Here is a 15,741-nt window from a genome sequence, read left to right on the forward strand (position 1 = left end):
GCAATGGCGACAGGGCGGGGGGGGGGGGGGAGCTAGAGCCTAGAATGGTGTCAGAGTGTAGATTGCTCCATAGATAAGACTGCACCATTTTACTAATACTCATTTTCCACCCACCTCTACCCAGCCCCTGGGAACCTTGGCTATACATTCCAAGTTGAATGTTCTGAGTTCCACATTTAAATGCATTCATTCAGTATTGTCTTTCTGTGCTTGGCTTATTTTACTTACCATAAATGTCCAGTAAGTTCACTGATATTCCATGTCCATATCAAAATTTCTGTATCCATCCATTCCTACAGACATTTAGGTGGATTCCATGGCTTGGCTCTTGTGTTTAATGCTTCAGTGATGCTTCAACAAACATGCCAATGCAGAGGTCCCTTCTGCATACTGTTGTCATTTGTTTTGTGTGCACTCCCTCTTGCTCAAGATAATAGTATGATACCTATACAAGCATGAATTGTTTGGAAAATTGTTTTATGGGTGGTTAAGTTTGGGGAAAATGATCATTTTGAGGATGTAGATTTTGGTGTTTTACGGTCATTGTCAGTTTACTCTTACATTCCCAAATGTCAGATACATCCCATATACAAAGGTACTTCACACTCTTCATGGGAACTGCATGGTATGAAAAAACTGCATGTTTATCAGAACTTGTTTCCATCAAGATATACCTATATTTTAATATCATCTTTTCACAAGTTTAAAAGTATCTTATATATGTATTTATTTTAATATAAATTTAGAGTTCTCACAGATAAATAGAGTGTGCACCCCCACTGGGGAATTGCAGTTAAAACCAGATTCTCCTCCCAACGCAGAAGCAGGGATAGTATTTTCTCTATTGGGTAAGTATTAAAACAGGGGTTGGCACCACTGGCCAATGGTTAAAGGACTGTGACCAAGAAAGGAACCTCACCATTTACACAGCCATACTTAACTCCCATTGCATTCAAGCTCACTGGGTAAAATGGAACAAGCCCTCAGGTGGGAGGACTTGTGGGGCCCCTTCCTCACTCACTTTCACTTGCTAACTGGGAAGACCCTGTGTGTTGGCTCCTGGCCTTATGCAAAGGAGAAAAAACTTCCCTCTTTTCTACTGAGAACAGTTTTGCAGCTGGGAGAAAGGTGCCTTTGGAAGCTAGCTCCTCCCCTCCCCAGGGACCAGAGCCTGGGGGGGTGTTGTCTCCTTTGATATTTGCATTTCAAAGAATGATTCTCTGGTCTTAAAGCTGGCCAGAGGCCCTTTTCCTTCACAGGAGGTATTCATTTCAGTAAGGAGAAAAAGGACTTCTAATTACAGTTTTTGTAAAGTAAATGCTCTCAGGAAAAGGAGGGAGGGAAATCTTTCCCCTTTCTTCACAAGGGGGGCAATCAATCCTTGTGTTTTGAACTTATATTTGCCATTTAACCCCTTTGGTTCTTTGCAAGGATTTTGGTCTTGTTAATCTCACAGTCCTGTGATAAGCAGGAGTGAATTTGAGTGCAGTAGTAATGTGCATGTGTTCTGTTTTAAGCTAAATTTTAATTGAATTTTCCTCGGTGCAGACATGTTAAATTGTGAAATTCTCCATCAGCAGTTGGAATTTCCCAACAGGAGAGTAGTGCTGTCAGTAAAGCAGCACTGACTGACTGAATCACCATGTTCATGGCTGCACAGTCTGTGTTGCTAGGTGTTGGTAGAAATGTGACCTTAAACAGAGAGCTGGACAAAGATTTTTCTTTAATATTTTTTTACTTTTAGAAAACCTTTGCCAGTTGTGAACAAAACCAGGGTCAGAGACACTGATTACCATTCCTACAGGGGTAACTTACTGAATTCTGGAAGGCAGGATTGGAACTAGATCTTAATTTGGTCTCTGTTGTCCCACTCCCCGAATCCCTTTCCTCGGTGGTCAGTGTCATGCCTTTCCCTTTCTCAGGTCCCATTTGCAGGTTGCTGCCCTCCGTCTGCAGAAGAGCTCCTTCTCAGTGTTTCTGTGTCCATGCCCCCAGTGCAGTGGAGTTGCTGAGGGCCACTTCACTCACACACCTGCTGGGCTCTGGGTTGGATCTAAGAGAGGCACTTCCATAGCACTTCCTTCCTAAAGGAGACCTGGGGGCAAGCCCCTCTGTGCTTCCTCTTTCCTGTTTGTAGCCTCACACCCACCCTGAGGATTTATTTCGCAAGCATTGTGCTCTCTTGTCAGTCCCAAGTCTCACCCACATGCATAGTGAGTGACCAGCTTGTTGATAGTAACTTTACAGGCCACTTAGTGACCTTGACCCAGGAGGCCTTCTGACTGAAGTGGCCACACATGTCCTTCCTGACTGATCCCTCTATTAGGTATTCTTTCTACGGGCAGTTGCTCTTGATGGGATGGGAACATATGTTTCATCTCAAGGACCACTGGGAAATTGACCCTTTACTCCTGCCCCTGCCCCTCCACTGCCCCTGTGTGTTTCTTGGCAGTTTTCTTTGTACCCTGCTGATCTCTGAGACCTGAATGTGCCGAGATTTGTAGGGAATAGCCTTTAACCCTTTCCTACATGCTAGCTGTAGAGGATATCACTACTTGGAATGCCAAAACCTTAATTATGAGGCATCTGTAGTTTCCTCTTAGGAGTCTGTCTGCATGGAAGTGAGTGTTGAAAACCGATAACATGAATTGCTACGCCTTCAGGAGTTTTTGCAGTGTTTCTCTGGGTAGTTCCACAAAGAGTATCTTGTGATTGGAAGGATGCTGGAAATACAATTAATAATATTGATGGCACTACTCTTCGATGTTAAACGGATTTCAGGATTTTTTGAACCACAAAACCACTGTCCAGATGCCCATTCCAAAATCAGTTGCTAAAGTGTCTCACATTACCATTCACTTTAAGAGAGTGGTGGCCAGCCTTATGGTGTAGCAAGTAAAGCTACCACATTGGATGATGACATCCCATATGGGCACCACTTGTTCAAGTCTGAGCTGCTCCACTTCCAATCCAGCTCCCTGCTAATGGCCTGGGAAAGCAAAGAAATTGGGACCCTGCCATCTATGTGGGAGACCTAGAGGAAGCTCTTGGCTACTGACTTGGCCTTGCACAGCACTTGCTGTTGGGATTATCTGGGGAGTAAACCAGATAATGGAATGATGGAAGAGTCTCTCTCTCTCTCTCTCTCTCTCTCTCCCCCTCTCTCTTCCTCCTCCTCCTCCTTTCTCTACCCTCCCTCTCTCCCTCTCTTTCTGTAACTCTTGCAAATAAATAAATAAATCTTTAAAGAGAGAGATAAAGTGAATTCAAGATAAAGACAATGTCTGACATCTGAAAAAGTTGGTTCTTTTCTTGTTAAGGTTTGAAAGTTCTCTGTTTACACTCAGCTCACCCAGAAGCCATCTTGTTCTTGGCTGTTTCTTGAGTTTTCACTTTGTGTGTCCCTGGCCCCTCACACACTTATGTCATCCAGCTTCTCTCTGGTCTTTGAGTTGTTGCCCTAAAAGGATGGACCGTGGGCTGCTGCTCATGGATATTCAGGATTCCAGTGGCGTTACCACCACCGTGTGGATTCTGGACCTCGGATGCCCCATCCCTGCAGCATGGCAGCTGTGGACACAGGCCCAGCCCTGGAAACCACAGGGACCTCCTAGAGACAGCACTGCTGGAAATTGCCTGGGGTGTGGTTACCTGGGTGGGCTGTCCCACACCCTGCCTTCAGTGGTGCCTGTCAAGGAGCCCAGTGCACTGCTGCTGACTAATATCTTGCAGTTGTTTTGATTGGCAGATGCCCTGAAAGTGTCAAATGCTCTCTGTAAAGGAAGAGAAGGCCCTCTTTGTTTATTCAGTGCCTGCTTTTGTATTGAGTGTGAGGGGATCTTGGGGACATTTCTTGCCTATCAAACCACAAGGAAAATTCAGGCAGCTTTCTCCCTGGATTTTAAAATAGACCGTTAACCATGACCTGTTGTCAGATGCCAGTGATGATGGTGGTGATGATATGATGATAATGATGTTGATGATGATGATGATGGTGATGCTGGTGATGGTGATGATGGAGAAAAAAGGGGCATAGGGAGAGAGAAAGCCTCAAATTGTATCAATCACATGCATTTAAGTACATTTCTGGTTGACTGCTTGGGTGTTCAGCACAGACTTGGCTGCTGAGAACTGGAGTAGAAAGTTGTTCACAGTGAGAGATGGCAGGCCAGAGTCACATGTGGAGTGAGCGAGAGGAGGCTGATGAGGAGAGAAGTTTGATGATTGATGGACGGTCACCATGGTGGCAGGAGGAAGTGGAGCAAAGTGCCTTTTTGCAGGAGCACAACATGAGTGAAGGTCTGTGGCATGGCCAGCAGTGGGTGTTGTGGGAGCTCTATGATGGTCGGTGATGCTGAGCTTAAAGCACTTTGGGAATGCCTGTGGGAAAATGGGAATATGCAGCCATGCTAATGAAATCCCTGAGCTCTGTCTCTCCGACAGTAACAGATTACTCCAGGAGCTATAACCTTGGCCAAACAGAGTGGGCATCCAAATGATAGACCTGTCACATCTTACTGGTCCCATGTCCTATGCTCAAATGTTCTCAGTGTCCAGGAATGGAGAGGAGCCTGACATGTATTTGATCCAGGGTACTGCAAAGGTAGCAGCTACTGCTGAGTGGGAAAGGAGTTTACAAGGCTCCTAAGTGATTCTTTCATTAGTCGTATAGTCCTCTTGAGAGAGTTTGATACTGAGGACTCAGACCTTGCAGAGATCTCACACATGTAGAGAGAAAGAGAGCTTGGAGAATGGCTCCTGGCTTTATGGCTTGCGTGAAAAGAAGAAAGGTCTCAAGAGGAGCTGTCTTGGTTCAATGTACTATTGATTGCATCCCTGTGCTGGCTCTTTGGCAGTTTAGTCTCAGTGATTGCACATACTGTGCAGGACACATAGCTGTTTTCTTTTAAAGATTTATATTTTTTTTTGAAAGGCAGCATCAGAGAGAGAGAGGTGGGAGGGAGAGTGGGCAGAGAGAGAGAAAGAAAGAGATCTTCCATCTATTGGTTTATTTCCCAAATGCCCTTAACAGCCAGAGTTGGGCCAGACTGAAGCCAGGAGCCAGGAGCTCCATCCAGGGCTCCTAAATGGGTGGCAGGGACCCAAATGCTTGAAGCATCTTCTGTTGTTTTCCCAGGTGCAGTAATAGGGAGCTGGGTTGCAAGCAGAGCAGCCGGGACTCAAGCGCTGTGATATGGGATGCCAGTGTCAAGCAGCAGCTTAACCCTCTGTGCCAGAACACTGGCCCCAAGATGTAACTTTTTTACATGTAATACTTTAAAATCATTTATTCACATGTATTCTTTGCAGCACTGCCATCTACTCACAGGAAACAAAGGTTAAAATTAAATAATTAGCCCAGTAAGTTAAAAAGCATCTTCCAGTGGGGAGCAAAATCTTGAATAAAACTAATTTATGGCACTTCAGTTTAAGTTGCAGAATACTGAGTTTTTAATGCATGAGTGAATGCACACCAACAGCAATGAAAGCTGAATTTACTAAGAAGTGCTAGACAGATGAGACAATTTCTCAGAACTTTCCTATGTATTTGGAAACCAGTAGATTTATTTTTAAATAAATTTTATTGTGTGTATTAAGGAAGAGCATGGGGTTATTAGATAGATATGTATATATATATTTATTGTGTATATATATATATATGATTAGTAAAACAAATTAGCATATCTATCATCTCACATAATTAGCCATTTTCCCCATGAGGCAAGAACAGCTGTAAGGTAGTCATTTAGTAAAAATCTTAATACAACACAGTATTTTTTAAAATTTTCTTTTATTTGACAGATAGAGTTAGTGAGAGACAGAGACACAGAGAGAAAGGCCTTCTCTCCATTGGTTCACCCACCAAATGGCCGCCACAGATGGAGCTACACCGATCTGAAGCCAGGAGCCAGGTGCTTCCCTCTGGTCTCCCATGTGGGCGCAGGGGCCCAAGCACCTGGGCCATCCTCCACTGCCTTTCCAGGCCACAGCAGAGAGCTGGACTGGAAGAGGAGCAATCGAGACTAGAACCCAGCGCCCACATGGGATGCCGGCGCCACAAGCGGAGGATTAACCAAGTGAGCCATGCATGGCACCAGCCCCAGCAACACAGTATTTTTAAAAATATTTATTTATTCAAAAGTCAGAGTCACACAGAGAAAGGTAGAAACGCAAGAGAGAAAGAGAGAATCTTTCATCCGCTGGTTCACTCCCCAGATGGCTACAACGGCCAGTTCTCGGACAGGCTGAAGCCAGTAGCCAGGAGCTTCTTCTAGGTCTCCTACATGGGCGCAGGGATCCAAGCACTTGCTCCATCTTCTGCTGCTTTCCTGGGTCATTAGCAGGAAGCTGGATCTCAAGTGGAGCAGCTGGAACACAAAATGGTGTCCATATGGGATGCCGGCACTGCAGACAGCTGCTTTACCCACTATGCCACAAGGCCAGCCCCATACAGCACAGTATTATTAACTATAGTCCTCATTTTATACATTAGATCTTTAGATTTGCTCATCCGACATTTTTACTGCTTTTATCTCCTTTTAATAGAAAACAATTCAGTTGTAAGAAACGAGAGAGAGAGAGAGAGAGAGAGTGTGTGTGTGTGTGTGTGTGTGTGTGTGTTGGAAGTCAGATACATGTGATAATCCTGAAGTCCGAAATCCCTGATTTGATTTGATTTGGTCTTTTTTTAGGTGCTGGTGAATCCGGGAAAAGCACAATTGTGAAGCAGATGAAGTAAGTAAATTGAAAATATTAAATTTGTTCAAGTGTCATCTCTTGTCAAAGGAAGTCAGTGTCTTGTTTTCCTTGTCCACTGGTTAGAATCATCCATGAAGCCGGCTACTCGGAAGAGGAGTGTAAACAGTACAAAGCCGTGGTCTACAGCAACACCATCCAGTCCATTATCGCTATCATCAGGGCCATGGGGAGGCTGAAGGTAGACTTCGGCGACTCAGCTCGGGCGGTAAGAGATGAGCAGGCCTCATGAGTAACTTGCCTGATTGCACAATACCATGTGACAAAGGCTTGTCTGGACTCATCATGGGAGTCAGGATGGCAGGAATGAGGGAAGTGAGCCAGAGCTCTAGAAGTGAGTGGAAGAATAATATACAGGGCTGTGTGAACTCCCCTTTATAGCTATACTCTCCTCATCCATCCCATGGCATAGACAATTGAACAGTAACTGCAGTTGTATAAACAGTGGGTATCTCTCTCTCTCCATGACTGTTTTTAGTAGTGAATGGGGTAAATGGCTTACACCAGCAATTCTCAACATGTTTTTTTTAATTTGGAATACTGACCTGATCTAATTATTTGTAATCATGCCAGAATAATTTTTTGAAAAAAACAATCTAATTGCAAATGATAGACACAGTGTAAAAGTTTGCTGATCATCAGAGAAGGGACATGCTGACTATTAGAAGCATTTGTCAGAGTTTTAGAGCTGAAGAGGACTGTTGGAGACAAGCTGGTCCCACTTCTTTATTTTACCAGGTAAGAAAATGGGAACCAAGGAAATTAGGTGACAGAGAGTGCCATGCTGCTGGTGTGCACCAGGAGCTCGAGCTGGGCGTCCTTGTTTGGCTCGGAGACTTGGTTCCAGTTTCACTGGAAATGGCCCTGGTCCTTGCCTATGACAGTTTGTTTTTCTTCTTTCCCCACCCCGCCTGCTTTTGCTTGCTTAATCTGTTAGCTTCAAGGCTGTTATCAGTGTATGGTTCATTTTCCCTTGATTTTTTATTAAAATAACTGTCATAAATTTTTTTAACTTTTATTTAACAAATATAAATTTCCAAAGTACAGCTTATGGATTACATTGACTTTTTTCCCCCATAACTTCCCTCCCACCCGCAGCCCTCCCATCTCCCACTCCCTCTCCCATTCCATTCACATCAAGATTCATTTTCAATTCTCTTTATATACAGAAGATCAGTTTAGTATATACTAAGTAAAGATTTCAACAGTTTTCACCCACACAGAAACACAAAGTGTAAAGTACTGTTTGAGTACTAGTTATAGCATTAATTCACTTTGTAGAACACATTAAGGACAGAGATCCTACATGAGGAGTAAGTGCACAGTGACTCCTGTTGTTGACTTAACAAATTGACACTCTTGTTTATGGTATCAGTAATCACCTTAGGTTCTTGTCCTGAGTTGCCCAGGCTATGGAAGCCTTTTGAGTTTGTTGACTCCGATCTTAGTTAGACAAGGTCATAGTCAAAGTGGAAGTTCTCTCCTCCCTTCAGAGAAAGGTAGCTCCTTCTTTGATGGCCTGTTCTTTCCACTGGGATCTCACTTGCAGAGATCTTTCAATTAGGTTTTCTTTTTCCTTTATCCTTCCTTCCTTCCTTCCTTCCTTCCTTCCTTCCTTCCTTCCTTCTTTCTTTCTTTCTTTCTTTCTTTCTTTCCTTCTTTCTTTCTTTCTTTCTTTCTTTCTTTCCTTCTTTCTTTCTTTCTTTCTTTCCTTCCTTCCTTCCTTCCTTCCTTCCTTCCTTCCTTCCTTCCTTCCTTCCTTCCTTCCTTCTTTCTTTCTTTCTTTCCTTCCTTCCTTCCTTCCTTCCTTCCTTCCTTCCTTCCTTCCTTCCTTCTTTCTTTCTTTCCTTCTTTCTTTCTCTCTCTTTCTTTCTTTCTTTCTTTCTTTCTTTCTCTCTTTCTCTCTTTCTCTCTTTCTCTCTTTCTCTCTTTCTCTCTTTCTCTCTTTCTCTCTTTCTCTCTTTCTTTCTTTCTTTTGCCAGAGTGTTTTGGCTTTCCACTCCTAAAATACTCTCATTGGCTCTTCAGCCAGATCTGAATGTCATAAAGGATGATTCTGAGGACACAGTACTGTTTAGGACATCTGCCCTTCTATGAGTCTACTGTGTATCCCGCTTCCCATGTCGGACCTTTCTCTCCTTTTTAATTCTGTCAGTTAGTATTAGTAGACACTAGTCTTGTTTATGTGATCCCTTTGACTCTTAGTCCTATCATTATGATCAATTGTGAACAGAAATTGATCACTTGGACTAGTGAGATGGAATTGGTACATGCCACCTTGATGGGATTGAATTGGAATCTCCTGGCACATTTCTAACTCTACCATTTGGGGCAAGTCAGATTGAGCATGTCCCAAATTGTACATCTCCTCCCTCTCTTATTCCCACTCTTATATTTAACAGGGATCACTTTTCAGTTAGATTTCAACACCTAAGAATAATTGTGTGTTAATTACAGAGTTCAATCAATACTATTAAGTAGAACAAAAAAAATACTAGGAGGGATAAAGTATTAAGTTGTTCATCAACAGTCAGGAAAAGGGCTGCTCAAGTCTCTGTTTCTCATAGTGTCCATTTCCTTTCAACAGGTTTCCTTTTTGGTGCTCAGTTAGTTGTCACTGATAAGGGAGAACATATGATATTTGTCCCTTTGGGACTGGCTTATTTCACTCAGCATGATGTTTTCCAGATTCCTCCATTTTTTTGCAAGTGACCAGATTTCATTTTTTTTTACTGCTGTATAGTATTCTATAGAGTACATGTCCCATAATTTCTTTATCCAGCCTACTGTTGATGGGCATTTAGGTTGATTCCAGGTCTTAGCTATTGTGAATTGAGCTGCAATAAACATTAAGGTGCAGACAGCTTTTTTGTTTGCCAATTTCATTTCCTTTGGGTAAATTCCAAGGAGTGGATGGCTGGGTTGTATGGTAGGGTTATATTCAGGTTTCTGAGGAATCTCCAGACTGACTTCCATAGTGGCTTGACCAGTTTACTTTCCCACCAACAGTGGTTTAGGGTACCCTTTTCCCCCACATCCTCACCAGCATATGTTGTTGGTAGATTTCTGTATGTGAGCCATTCTAACTGGGGTGAGGTGAAACCTCATTGTGGTTTTGATTTGCATTTCCCTGATGGCTAGTGATCCTGAACATTTTTTCATGTGCCTGTTGGCCATTTAGATTTCCTCATTTGGAAAATGTATGTTTAAGTCCTTTGCCCATCTCTTAAGTGAGTTGTTTGTTTTGTTGTTGTAGAGTTTCTTGATCTTTTTGTAGATTCTGGTTATTAATCCTTTATCTGTTGCATAGTTTGCAAAAATATTTTTCCCATTCTGTCAGTTGCCTCTTCACTTTCCTTACTGTTTCTTTTGCAGTACAGAAACTTCTCAATTTGCTGCAATTCCAATTGTTAATTTTGACTTTGACTGCCTGTGCCTCCGGGGTCTTTTCCAAGAAGTTGTTGTCTGTGCCTATATCTTGCAGGGTTTCTCCAGTGTTTTCTAATATTTTATGGTGTCGGGTTGTAGATTTAGATCTTTAATCCATGTTGAGTGGATTTTTGTGTAAGGTGTAAGGTAGGGGTCTTACTTCATGCTTCTGCATATGGAAATCCAGTTTTCCCAGCACCATTTATTGAATAGACTGTCCTTACTCTAGGGATTGGTTTTGGATCCTTGATCAAATAAAAGTCGGCTGTAGATGTTTGGATTGATTTCTGGTGTTTCAATTCTGTTCCATTGGTCTATCCATCTGTTTCTGTACCAGCACCATGCTGTTTTGATTACAACTGCCCTGTAGTATGTCCTGAAATCTGGTATTGTGATGCCTCTGGCTTTGTTTCTGTTGTACAAGATTGCATTAGCTATTCGAGGTCTCCTGTGTCTCCATATGAATTTCAGCATCATTTTTTCCAGATCTGAGAAGAAGGTCTTTGGTATTTTGATTGGTATTGCATTGAATCTATAAATTGCTTTTGGGAGAATGGACATTTTGATGATATTGATTCTTCCAATAGATAAGCATGGAAGATTTTTCCATTTTTTGTTATCCTCTTCTATTTCTTTCTTTTAGATTTTGTAATTCTCATCGTAGAGATCTTTAACGTCCTTGGTTAAGTTTATCCTAAGGTATTTGTTTTTGTGGCTATTGTGAATGGGATTGATCTTAGAAGTTTTTTTCTCAGCCATGGCATTGCCTGTGTATACAAAGGCTGTTGATTTTTGTGCATTGATTTTATATCCTGCTACTTTTCCAAACTCTTCTATGAGTTCCAATAGTCTCTTAGTAGAGTTCTTTGGATCCCCTAAATAAAGAATCATATCTGCAAAGAGGGGTAGTTTGACTTCTTCCTTCCCAATTTGTATCCCTTTAATTTCTTCTTCTTGCCTAATGGCTCTGGCTAAAACTTCCAGAACTATGTTGAATAGCAGTGGTGAGAGTGGGCATCCCAGTCTGGTACCAGATCTCGGTGAAATGCTTCCAACTTTTCCCCATTCAGTGGGATGCTGGCCGTGGGTTTTTCATAGATTGCTTTGATTGTATTGAGGAAAGTTCCTTTTATACCCAATTTCCTTAGAGTTTTCATCATGAAAGGGTGTTGTATTTTATCAAATGATTTTTCTGCATCTATTGAGATAATCATATGGTTTTGCTTTTGCAGTCTGTTAATGTGGTGTATCACATTGATTGATTTGCAAACATTGAACCATCCCTGCATACCAGGGATGAATCCCACTTGGTCTGGGTGGATGATCTTTCTGATGTGTTGTTGCATTCTAATGGCCAGAATTTTATCGAGGATTTTTGCGTCTATGTTCATCAGGGATATTGGTCTGTAATTGTCTTTCAATGCTGCATCTTTTTCAGGCTTAGGGATTTTGGTGATGCTGACTTCATAGAAAGATTTGGGAGGATTCCTTCTTTTTCAATTATTCTGAATAGTTTGAGAAGAATTGGAGTTAGTTCTTCTTTAAATGTCTGGTAGAATTCAGCAGTGACTCTGTCCGGTTCTGGGCTTTTCTTTGTTGGGAGGGCCTTTATTTCTGTTTCAATTTCTGTCTCAGTTATGGGTCTGTTTAGGTTTTCTTTGTCTTAATGGTTCAATTTAGGTAGTCCAGGAATCTATCCATTTCTGATAGTTTTCCCTGTTTGCTGGCATACAACTCCTTGTAGTAATTTCTGATGATTCTTTTTATTTCTGTGGTGTCTATTGTTACGTTTCCTTTTTCATCTCTGATTTTATTGATTTGGGTCTTTTCTCTTCTTTTTTTAGTTAGATGGTCCAATGGTGTGTCAGTTTTGTTTATTTTTTTTTTTTTTCAAAAAACCAGCTCTTCATTTTACTGATCTTTTTTAATGTTTTTTTTTTAATTCAATCCTGTTGATTTCTTATCTGATTTTAATTATTTCTCTTCTCCTACTAGATTTGAGTCTGGTTTGCTGCAGTTTTTCTAGATCCTTGAGATGCATTGAAAGCTCATCTAATTGGTGCCTTTCTAAGTTCTTGATGTAGGCACCTATTGCTATAAACTTTCCTCTTAACACTGCTTTTGCTGTATCCCTTAAGTTTTGATATGTTGTATTGTTATCCTCATTTACTTCCAGAAAGATTTTGATTTTCTTCTATGACCCAATGTTCACTCAAGAGAATGTTGTTCAGTCTCCATGTGTTTGCATACAATCTAGGGATTCCTGAGTTGCTAATTTCCAGCTTCATTCTACTGTGGTCTGAGAAGCTGCATGGTATGATTGCAGTTCTTTTGAATTTGCTGAGACTTGCTTTATGGGCTAGTATGTGGTCAATCCTAGAGAAGGTTCCATGCACTGCTGAAAAGAATGTGAAGTCTGTAGATGTAGGGTTGAAAGTTCTGTAGATATCTGTTAGATCCATTTGGGCAATAGTGTCAATTAAATCTGCTGTCTCCTTGTTGATCTTCTGTCCAGTTGATCTGTCTATTTCTGAGAGTGGAGTATTGAAGTCCCCCAGTACTATTGTATTGGAGACTAAGTCTCCCTTTAAGTCCATTAACATGTCTTTGAAATAAACCAGTGTCCTGTAATTAGGTGCATATGCATTTATAATAGTTATATCTTCCCGTTGAATTGAACCTTAATCATTATATAGTGCCCCTCTTTGTCTCTCTTAACAGTTTTTGTGTTAAAGTTTATTTTTCCTGATATTAATATGGCTACACCAGCTCTTTTTTGGTTTCTGTTGGCATGGATTATCTTTTTCCAACCTTTCACTTTCAGTCTGCATGCATCTTTGTTGGAAAGATGTGGTTCCTGTAGGCTGCAAATAGAAGGGTTTTGTTCCTTAATCCATTCAGTCAGTCTGTGTCTTTTAACTGGAGAGCTGAGGCCATTAACGTTAAATGTGACTCTTGATATGTAGTAACTTTGCCCTGCCATTTTCCCAAAGATATTTCTGATATGTGCTTTGAGCTTCCTGTGATCTTTTCCTGGGAAGTTTTCTTCCTTTACCTTCTTTCATATTGCTGGCCATGTTTCTGTGTTTCTGTGTGCAACACATCTTTAAGCATATTTTGCAGGGCTGGACGAGTGGTGACAAGTTCTTTCAATTTTTTTTTGCTATGAAAGGTCTTTATTTCACCTTCATTCACAAATGAGAGCTTTGCAGGATATAATATTTTGGGGTAGCAGTTTTTCTCTCTTAGTACCTGGGCTATATCTTGCCATTCCGTCCTAGCCTGTAGGGTTTCTGATGAGAAGTCTGCTGTGAGTCTAATTGGAGATCCACTGAGAGTAATGTGACATTTCTCTCTTGCACATTTTAGAATCTTTTCTTTATGTTTATCTGTGGTGAGTTTGATTACAACATGTCGTGGTGAGGATCTCTTTTGGTCATGTTTATTAGGGGTTCTATGAGCTTCCTGTACTAGGATGTCTCTGTCCTTCTCCAAACCCGGGAAGTTTTCTGCTAGTATCTCACTAAAAAGGCCTTCTAATCCTTTCTCCCTCTGCATGCCTTCAGGAACTCCTAGAACCCAAATGTTGGGTTTTTAATAGTATCCTGTAGATTCCTGACAATTTTTTTAGATTTCTAATTTTCTCTTCTTTTCTTTGGTTTGACTGTATACTTTCCTGTGCTCTGTCTTCTAAGTACAATATTCTCTCTTCTGCTTCACTGATTCTGTTTTTAAGGCTCTCTAATGCATTTGTTATTTGATCTGTTGAGTTCTTCATTTCATTTTGATTTCTCTTCAATATCACAATTTCATGTTCTACTAGTTTCTTCATTTCATTTTGATTCCTCCTTAAGATTTCATTTTCATGAGAGAGATTTTCTATCCTGTCCAGTAAGGATTTCTATAGTTCAAGAATTTGTTTTTGAGAACTTCTAAATGTTCTATATAATAAATTTTTTTTAAAAAATCCGTATCTTGCATTTCTTCTATCTCATGATCTTTATAATCTTGAATTGGGATGTCTTGTTCATTTGGGGCATCATAATGTCTTCCTTGTTCTTGTTTCCTTGGTTTCTGTGTTTGTTGTTTGGCATTGTGGAGATATTCTTTGGTTTCTTCTTCTTTTTTCTTTTTTCCTCGTTGTGGTGGTTTTTCTCGTTACACTATGACTCTAGATTAAGTGGACTGTTTGCTTTTGATGGATCCTTAGAGGCTTGTGATGGGTGTGGCCAGAGAGCTCTGGTTATTCAGGGTTAAGGGTGTGCCAAAGGTGATACATCCAGGTTAGGCGTGGTAAAACTTCTCTCTCTCTCTCTCTCTCTCTCTCTCTCTCTTTTAATTCAGAAGGCAGTCAGTGTGTGAGCTCTGGCCCCTGAGGGTATAATATTCGTGTGCTCTATCCCAAGGACCACACAAAGAATCTGTGCAGTCCTCAGTGTAAGCTCAAATTCCCCTGTAATCTTCCACCGGGTTACCAAGGTTGCCGAGTTTGTGGCATCTTAGGCACTGGTGAGTTCTCTCACACATCCTGGTTTTTTTTTTTTTTTTCACAGTCTCATTTCATTAGCTCCACACATTCGCTAGGTCTTAATCTGCTGTTATTTTTCCCCACCAGAATCAGATTTTTCTGCTTGGCTGAGGGTGGGTGCAGCCCAGAGGTGGCACAGCTTTTACATATGTCCAAAATGGCGCCTGCTCTTTGTCTTGCTCACCTTTGTAAGGTGAGTGGAGAGAGAGAATCGTGTCCATACTGATCCCTTTTTTTCCCCCTCTAGTTAGCCTGGTGAACTTTCTCTCGCGGGGCTTCAAGCCTTGTTCCCTCTAGACTCTTCCTGCCACTTCCCTGCCAGTGTCTCGGGCTACTGAAGTTTCACCTCACCTCCCTTTCTAGCACTGGTACTTAGACTTGGCGGCTGGGGTCCTGAGCTGTGGGCGCCCATGCCCTCCTTGTAGGTCCACCGTGTCCCAGTAGTTCCAGAAGAGTTTCCTCTGCAGTTTTTTCCCTAACTCTTCCCTGAAACTACAGGATCTCCACTTTTATTAAACTATCTTTTCCCAGACTATCAGTGTGCTCCCTCCCTATTCCACCATCTTGGAGGAAGCCCTCTGACATAAAATTTAATGTGACCAGGAGCCTTTACTTGAATCCTTAGTTTAATTTTTTATATTTGGCACAGAGTAAAGGTATTATATGTTTACTAATGTTCATCTTTATAGTTCCTTTCTGTTTTTATATATTTAACATGTATATTGTGCTATCTTGACTATTAATACTGTGAAGTTTTCAGGTGTAGAGGCGAACTATTTGTCTTGCTGTCTGCTAGGTTTTTTTTTTTTTAATATACAGACTCAATTCATGCTTAATAGGAAAGAAAAAATAATGCAAACAACATCAGAGAATACACATTGGTCAATCTGTTGAATGTCTTCCTTTTTGTAAATTTTCATTTATATTTTATTTATTAGAGTGACCGAGAGAGCTCCTGTCTAATGGTTCATTCTCCAAATGCTAGCAAAAACCAAGACTGAGCCTGGCCAAAGCCAGGAACCCAATCC

General features: G+C 41.3%; 1 protein-coding gene across 1 annotated transcript in view; it reads left to right on the forward strand.

Moving 5' to 3' along the window:
• The window catches only part of GNAI1 (G protein subunit alpha i1), a 113,080-nt gene that overhangs the window by 56,080 nt on the left and 41,259 nt on the right, over positions 1–15,741 (forward strand). The window contains exons 2-3 of the mRNA XM_002712018.6: positions 6,693–6,735; positions 6,823–6,964. Of these exons, the coding sequence (XP_002712064.1) occupies positions 6,693–6,735; positions 6,823–6,964 (185 nt within the window). The remainder of the gene's footprint in view (positions 1–6,692; positions 6,736–6,822; positions 6,965–15,741) is intronic.

Source organism: Oryctolagus cuniculus, chromosome 3 (genome assembly GCF_051225735.1).
Source record: "Oryctolagus cuniculus isolate XC-2025 breed Fujian yellow rabbit chromosome 3, ASM5122573v1, whole genome shotgun sequence".
NCBI lineage: Eukaryota > Metazoa > Chordata > Mammalia > Lagomorpha > Leporidae > Oryctolagus > Oryctolagus cuniculus.